This window comes from Haliotis rubra, unplaced genomic scaffold (genome assembly GCF_003918875.1).
Source record: "Haliotis rubra isolate DU_JTF1 unplaced genomic scaffold, ASM391887v1 Scf729, whole genome shotgun sequence".
NCBI lineage: Eukaryota > Metazoa > Mollusca > Gastropoda > Lepetellida > Haliotidae > Haliotis > Haliotis rubra.
The window spans coordinates 453,257-462,115 of NW_025767445.1; the positions used below are offsets into that span (position 1 = coordinate 453,257).

At 37.1% G+C, this 8,859-nt stretch overlaps 1 protein-coding gene across 2 annotated transcripts in view; it reads right to left on the minus strand.

Annotated features, from left to right (window-relative positions):
• Positions 1–8,599, minus strand: part of LOC124259557 (Golgi pH regulator A-like) — a 35,700-nt gene extending 27,101 nt beyond the window's left edge. Inside the window, exons 1-3 of one of the 2 annotated variants that reach the window (XM_046693706.1) lie at positions 8,418–8,599; positions 7,408–7,467; positions 4,081–4,184 (exon numbers count right to left, since the gene is read on the minus strand). In XM_046693706.1, the coding sequence (XP_046549662.1) occupies positions 4,081–4,184; positions 7,408–7,467; positions 8,418–8,459 (206 nt within the window). In that variant the 5' untranslated portion in view covers positions 8,460–8,599. The remainder of the gene's footprint in view (positions 1–4,080; positions 4,185–7,407; positions 7,468–8,417) is intronic. The other variant, XM_046693705.1, reaches the window with a different exon arrangement.
• Between the last annotated feature and the right edge of the window lie 260 nt (positions 8,600–8,859).

Sequence of the window (8,859 nt, forward strand, 5' to 3'; positions counted from 1 at the left end):
TTGAGCACTTACAATGAATCTAATACTTCAAGTATTTAACATCCTCAACTTGAGCACTTACAATGAATCTAATACTTCAAGTATTTAACATCCTCAACTTGAGCACGTACAATGAATCTAATACTTCAAGTATTTGACATCCTCAACTTGAGCACCTACAATGAATCTAATACTTCAAGTATTTAACATCCTCAACTTGAGCACTTACAATGAATCTAATACTTCAAGTATTTAACATCCTCAACTTGAGCACTTACAATGAATCTAATACTTCAAGTATTTAACATCCTCAACTTGAGCACTTACAATGAATCTAATACTTCAAGTATTTAACATCCTCAACTTGAGCACTTACAATGAATCTAATACTTCAAGTAGTTAACATCCTCAACTTGAGCACTTACAATGAATCTAATACTTCAAGTAGTTAACATCCTCAACTTGAGCACTTACAATGAATCTAATGCTTCAAGTAGTTAACATCCTCAACTTGAGCACTTACAATGAATCTAATGCTTCAAGTATTTAACATCCTCAACTTGAGCACTTACAATGAATCTAATACTTCAAATAGTTAACATCCTCAACTTGAGCACGTACAATGAATCTAATACTTCAAGTATTTGACATCCTCAACTTGAGCACTTACAATGAATCTAATACTTCAAGTATTTAACATCCTCAACTTGAGCACTTACAATGAATCTAATACTTCAAGTATTTAACATCCTCAACTTGAGCACTTACAATGAATCTAATACTTCAAGTATTTAACATCCTCAACTTGAGCACTTACAATGAATCTAATACTTCAAGTATTTAACATCCTCAACTTGAGCACTTACAATGAATCTAATGCTTCAAGTATTTAACATCCTCAACTTGAGCACTTACAATGAATCTAATGCTTCAAGTATTTAACCTCCTCAACTTGAGCACTTACAATGAATCTAATACTTCAAGTATTTAACATCCTCAACTTGAGCACTTACAATGAATCTAATACTTCAAGTAGTTAACATCCTCAACTTGAGCACTTACAATGAATCTAATGCTTCAAGTATTTAACATCCTCAACTTGAGCACTTACAATGAATCTAATACTTCAAGTATTTAACATCCTCAACTTGAGCACTTACAATGAATCTAATACTTCAAGTAGTTAACATCCTCAACTTGAGCACTTACAATGAATCTAATACTTCAAGTATTTAACATCCTCAACTTGAGCACTTACAATGAATCTAATACTTCAAGTATTTGACATCCTCAACTTGAGCACTTACAATGAATCTAATACTTCAAGTATTTAACATCCTCAACTTGAGCACTTACAATGAATCTAATACTTCAAATAGTTAACATCCTCAACTTGAGCACTTACAATGAATCTAATACTTCAAGTATTTGACATCCTCAACTTGAGCACTTACAATGAATCTAATACTTCAAGTATTTAACATCCTCAACTTGAGCACTTACAATGAATCTAATACTTCAAGTATTTAACATCCTCAACTTGAGCACTTACAATGAATCTAATACTTCAAGTAGTTAACATCCTCAACTTGAGCACTTACAATGAATCTAATACTTCAAGTATTTCACATCCTCAACTTGAGCACTTACAATGAATCTAATACTTCAAGTATTTAACATCCTCAACTTGAGCACTTACAATGAATCTAATACTTCAAGTATTTAACATCCTCAACTTGAGCACTTACAATGAATCTAATACTTCAAGTATTTGACATCCTCAACTTGAGCACTTACAATGAATCTAATACTTCAAGTATTTGACATCCTCAACTTGAGCACATTACAATGAATCTAATACTTCAAGTATTTAACATCCTCAACTTGAGCACTTACAATGAATCTAATACTTCAAGTAGTTAACATCCTCAACTTGAGCATGTACAATGAATCTAATACTTCAAGTATTTGACATCCTCAACTTGAGCACTTACAATGAATCTAATACTTCAAGTATTTAACATCCTCAACTTGAGCACTTACAATGAATCTAATGCTTCAAGTATTTAACATCCTCAACTTGAGCACTTACAATGAATCTAATACTTCAAGTATTTAACATCCTCAACTTGAGCACTTACAATGAATCTAATGCTTCAAGTATTTAACATCCTCAACTTGAGCACTTACAATGAATCTAATACTTCAAGTAGTTAACATCCTCAACTTGAGCACTAATACAATGAATCTAATACTTCAAGTAGTTAACATCCTCAACTTGAGCACTTACAATGAATCTAATGCTTCAAGTATTTAACATCCTCAACTTGAGCACTTACAATGAATCTAATGCTTCAAGTATTTAACATCCTCAACTTGAGCACTTACAATGAATCTAATGCTTCAAGTAGTTAACATCCTCAACTTGAGCACTTACAATGAATCTAATGCTTCAAGTATTTAACATCCTCAACTTGAGCACTTACAATGAATCTAATGCTTCAAGTATTTAACATCCTCAACTTGAGCACTTACAATGAATCTAATACTTCAAGTATTTAACATCCTCTAATGCTTGAGCACTTACAATGAATCTAATGCTTCAAGTATTTAACATCCTCAACTTGAGCGCTTACAATGAATCTAATGCTTCAAGTATTTAACATCCTCAACTTGAGCACTTACAATGAATCTAATGCTTCAAGTATTTAACATCCTCAACTTGAGCACTTACAATGAATCTAATGCTTCAAGTATTTAACATCCCTCCTCAACTTGAGCACTTACAATGAATCTAATACTTCAAGTATTTAACATCCTCAACTTGAGCACTTACAATGAATCTAATACTTCAAGTATTTAACATCCTCAACTTGAGCACTTACAATGAATCTAATGCTTCAAGTAGTTAACATCCTCAACTTGAGCACTTACAATGAATCTAATACTTCAAGTATTTAACATCCTCAACTTGAGAGCACTTACAATGAATCTAATACTTCAAGTAGTTAACATCCTCAACTTGAGCACTTACAATGAATCTAATACTTCAAGTATTTAACATCCTCAACTTGAGCACTTACAATGAATCTAATACTTCAAGTATTTGACATCCTCAACTTGAGCACTTACAATGAATCTAATACTTCAAGTATTTAACATCCTCAACTTGAGCACTTACAATGAATCTAATACTTCAAAGTATTTAACATCCTCAACTTGAGCACTTACAATGAATCTAATACTTCAAGTATTTGACATCCTCAACTTGAGCACTTACAATGAATCTAATACTTCAAGTATTTAACATCCTCAACTTGAGCACTTACAATGAATCTAATACTTCAAGTATTTAACATCCTCAACTTGAGCACTTACAATGAATCTAATACTTCAAGTATTTAACATCCTCAACTTGAGCACTTACAATGAATCTAATGCTTCAAGTATTTAACATCCTCAACTTGAGCACTTACAATGAATCTAATGCTTCAAGTATTTAACATCCTCAACTTGAGCACTTACAATGAATCTAATGCTTCAAGTATTTAACATCCTCAACTTGAGCACTTACAATGGATCTAATGCTTCAAGTATTTAACATCCTCAACTTGAGCACTTACAATGAATCTAATACTTCAAGTAGTTAACATCCTCAACTTGAGCACTTACAATGAATCTAATGCTTCAAGTATTTAACATCCTCAACTTGAGCACTTACAATGAATCTAATACTTCAAGTATTTAACATCCTCAACTTGAGCACTTACAATGAATCTAATACTTCAAGTGAGTTTTAACATCCTCAACTTGAGCACTTACAATGAATCTAATACTTCAAGTATTTGACATCCTCAACTTGAGCACTTACAATGAATCTAATACTTCAAGTATTTAACATCCTCAACTTGAGCACTTACAATGAATCTAATACTTCAAGTATTTAACATCCTCAACTTGAGCACTTACAATGAATCTAATACTTCAAGTATTTAACCTCCTCAACTTGAGCACTTACAATGAATCTAACAAACTCAACATCACCATCCACCTTGAATCTAATGTTTCAAGTATTTAACAAAAGTGCAAAATAGCACTTACCTTGAATCTAAAACTCCCAAGATTTCAAAGATGATCAGTTCAAACATGGTGCAGGAGAGGGCAAAGGTCACAGAGAACACCAGCAGAACAATGGAGTGATGCACCTGCAAACGTCATTATTGAGGAGACATGACAGTCATGTCACAAGAAGTAGCATTATAAAGCAGAATTCCAACTAATATTTGCACTATTACAAAAAAAAACAAAGCAGGAGTATGCTCTGTGTTGTGTATGTGGCTGTATGTTACAATCTGGCGCATGTCCACAAAGTGAGTGAGTGAGTTTAGTTTTATGCCGATTATAACAATATTCCAATATCATGCAATATCATGGCGGGGGAACACCAGAAATGGGCTTCACAATTGTGCCCATGTGGGGAATCAAACCTTGGTCTTCGGTGAGACAAGAGAACGTCTTAACCACCAGACTACCCTACCACCCCTGATCCACAAAGTATTCATAGCGCTACGTCATCCATAATCCTATGATAGACTACAGAGTTACAACAGCTCATAAGACTACAAATACTTTGTGGATGAGAGCCCTGTTCTACAAACCGATCCTAGTGCTAAAACCTGTCGAAGTCTATAAGAAGTATGGGATTCACGATAAACTGTGTCTATGTTTTCAACAAATGGAGTTACTTGAATCATCTTAGTATGGGAGATATGATCATCGCTCATGGATGAGGGCCCTGTTCAACAAACTGATCGTAGTGCTAAAACTGTCGTAAGTCTATGTTAAAGTATGGGAGATATGATCATCTTAGCTCTACGATCGCCTTGCGGATGAGGGCCCTGTTCAACAAACTGATCGTAGTGCTAAAACTGTCGTAAGTCTATGTTAAAGTATGGGAGTTACGATCATCTTAGCTCTATGATCGCCTTGCAGATGAGGGCCCTGTTCTACAAACCGATCGTAGTGCTAAAACTGTCGTAAGTCTACGTTAAAGTATGGGAGTTACGATCATCTTAGATCTACGATCGCCTTGCGGATGAGGACCCTGGACTACTACAGTACAGCAGGTCACACTACATTTACAGAGTCTAGCCTGACCAGTGCTTGTGTCACGAAAAGTGCCAGGTAGCCTACCAACAAGTACAATCTCTTAACGTTAATTTTACATGACAGGATCCAAATTACCGATCTTCCGCACTCAGATATTTCCTGTTATACTGACTCAAAAATATTCCAGCCATAACAAACTATGTCCAAGATATTATTATGGATTAAATTTCTTTTTTATTTCCCTCAAGACGTACCGGGACCATTCCAGGTCCCTTCATCTGGTGAACCTGATCGACGTTTCGGGACCATTCAGGTCCCTTCATCAGGTGAACCTGATCAAAGTTTCGGGACCATTCAGGTCCCTTCATCAGGTGAACCTGATCGATGTTTCGGGACCATTCAGGTCCCTTCATCAGGTGAACCTGATTCAGGTCCCTTTCAGAGGACCATTCCAGGTCCCTTCATCAGGTGAACCTGATCGACGTTTCGGGACCATTCAGGTCCCTTCATCAGGTGAACCTGATCGACGTTTTGGGACCATTCAGGTCCCTTCATCAGGTGAACCTGATCGACGTTTTGGGACCATTCAGGTCCCTTCATCAGGTGAACCTGATCAACGTTTCGGGACCATTCCAGGTCCCTTCATCAGGGAACCTGATCGACGTTTCGGGACCATTCAGGTCCCTTCATCAGGTGAACCTGATCGACGTTTTGGGACCATTCAGGTCCCTTCATCAGGTGAACCTGATGAAGGGAACTGAAATGGTCCCGAAACGTTGTGAGAGAAACAAAAAAGAAGTTTAATCCATAAAAATATCTTGGACATCTATGTACAACTTCTAATTGCCACTGAAAGACATCATAACAAACTAGTCTGTAAATAATCAAGTCTGAACCAGATAATCCAGTTAATGAAGGATTTGTTATTTATAGAATATGTGTGTGTTTGTTGTTTAAGGCCACTATAGAAACCACCACACTATGGGGGTGCATGAGTGAGTGAATGCGGTTTTACTCTGCTTTAAGCAATATTCCATCAACATGATAGCAGAGGACACCAGCAATTTTGTACATAAAAATATGTTTAAAATTATACTTATAAATTATGGGAAGGGGGGTCATTGACTTTGTACATGCTTCTCCATAAAAATCATCATCACCCCCACACCCCTAAGCTATAAATTATGAACAGTCTCTAAATAATTCTAAAAGATGGTGCAATTACAATTTGTTTTAAATTGGGGGTACAAAAATGAAATAACCACCTGGATCAACATTGTTGTTCAGTTGAATCAGATTGGAAACAAGCAGTGACACTTTAGACTATTGTGACTTTTTAGAATGGTTGCATGTCTCAATTGTGCCAAGTGATCAGTTACCAAAACATTTTTTTCTTTCCCTGAAAATAACAGACAGCAAGAAAGTTCAAGACTTTTAACAAATAAAAAGGAAATTGTGTCTTAATTTATGCTAATTTGGACATCATTGCAATACATTTTTGTATTTTGCACCTGATATATTTGTGTCATGCACCTTATGGCACCTTGTCTGTAAATAAGACCATCATGATCATAATGTCGATGCCAAGTTGGTTACCATCCTGTTCATTGGTAGATCTTGCCTTTTTTTTTATGTGCACCTACACTAACCCATGGATCCATTCCCATGGAATAGGATCTTGCACGATTTCCATCGACATTTTCCAATTAATCAAATGTTGACAGAAGAGAGTAGTATGGTTTTATGCCTCTTAGCAATATTCCAGCAATATCACGGCAGGGGACACCAGAAATGGGCTTCACACATTGTACCCATGTGGAGAATCGAAACCCGGGCCTTTGGCGTTGAGCTGCTTTAAAAACTTGGCTATCCCTCCACTGACACACAACTCAGTGATTCAGCAAAGTGGAGAGTGGCACAGTATTACACACATCTTTGTCCAATAGAGGTGAGGTGAAATTGGGTTTTACGTCGTGCTTGAGAATATTTCGCTCATATGACGACGTGCATGCGTGTGTATCTGTATGTGCGGCTGCTTGTACTAGCCCAGACTTAAGCTGGTTTCATAGTGCTAGCCCACTGAGATACCATGCCGCAGTGAAGCATAAATACCCCACTCAGACACATTATACTGACTCCAAGCCGACCAGTCCTTGTTGTACCCATTAATGCCGAGAGCCAGACAGGGACCAAAAAGTACCATATTTTAACGTCTTTTGGTATGACGTGGTCGAACCCTCGACCTTCCGCTCTCCGGGCGGACCCTCTAACCACTACACCACGGAGGCGGTCTTGTCCAATAGAATCCAAACTAGGTACCTCATAGTCCCTGAAGAGTTTCTTGAGGAAAAATACCCATCCTCCTCCAAAGAAGAGAATCTGAAAACACAATTCATATTATCAGAACAAACAATCAAAACAATGTGATCAACTTTGGGGATTTGGAGATAAAACAGTTGTTCATTCTTATATCTTATCCTTACTTAAACTTTAAGTGAGTGAATGAGTGAGCATGGTTTTTACACTGTTTTTAGCAATATTCCAGCAATATCCAGGCAGGGGACACCAGAAATGGGCTTCACACATTGTACCCATGCAGGGAATCAAACCTGAGTCTTCAGCCTGACGAGCGTCACTTTAGGCCACCCTACCACCCCTCTTAAACTTTGAGGACAATGTACTATGGTTCTCATTATTAAAGTATACAGGCAGTTGTCTCCTGAACCGGTATATTCATCTCTTATGGAATGGCTCAATAGTCCAGTGGGATGCATTTTCTGGATCAGTATGTTAGTCCGCTGAACTGCTACTGATTTGTTAGCTGGTTTTGTTCTCATGCTGTGCTCTGTTCCTCAAAACACTCAAAGGACACAGAAGAAAGCAGTGATTACTTGTAAGGCTGGGACTGGTCCACCGTCCTGGGTAACCCACCCCCCTATTTACCCTACCCTGATACCCGCTATCTTAATTCCTGACATCCAATTTGTCAGTCACATAGATTGAAAGGGCCAGCCATATTATCCTTTCCCCAAGCATTGTAAACCTTGCCTCTTTTTAATTGGGATAATTTCACTCAATACAAACGTGAAAATGTATTTCGTCAGATTCTGTTAAGTACTTCGAACTTCATTGAATTAGTACCCAAAACTACTTTTGTCAGCCAGCAATATTGTATTCATCGGTGACGTTTCTTAAGAGGGGGAAAACCTTGGCTATTTCTTTGCAAGTAAGTAGGCAAAGTAGGACATTTGTTGGGATGGGAGACAGAGACAAGAGTCAGCAGAGAGAGACGTATCGACGTTGACCAGATTTTATCTATCCATATTTACCTGAGAAAATAACATGATACATGAATCTGCGAAAAAGGACATCTTGAATAAGGTGTGTTGGTGTGAATGTAAGCAACAAAAATTCTATCAGCTGAAGATTTGACCAGCGTGTCTGTATCCACGTCAGGCTTTCAACACAGGTGGTGTTCCCGGTGCCATGTTTATAAACTCATATCCGTGGTTGGTATGTTAGAGCAATTTTGATTGGTCAGTTGGATTAACTAATGTGATCGCGATGATCTTCGATGATGTTGATACCAAGGAAGGTGTATATTTATGCCCTATTAACAGATAATGACAACAGAGAACTAAGTGCAATTTTGCTATTTGCATGCACTATCCTTAGTTATTCCTTTTGTTTAATGGGGGATTCCTCTTCTCCATAGGTTTGGAAACAACCAATCAGAAATATCCTATTTGCGAATAAGAAAGGGGAATTCCA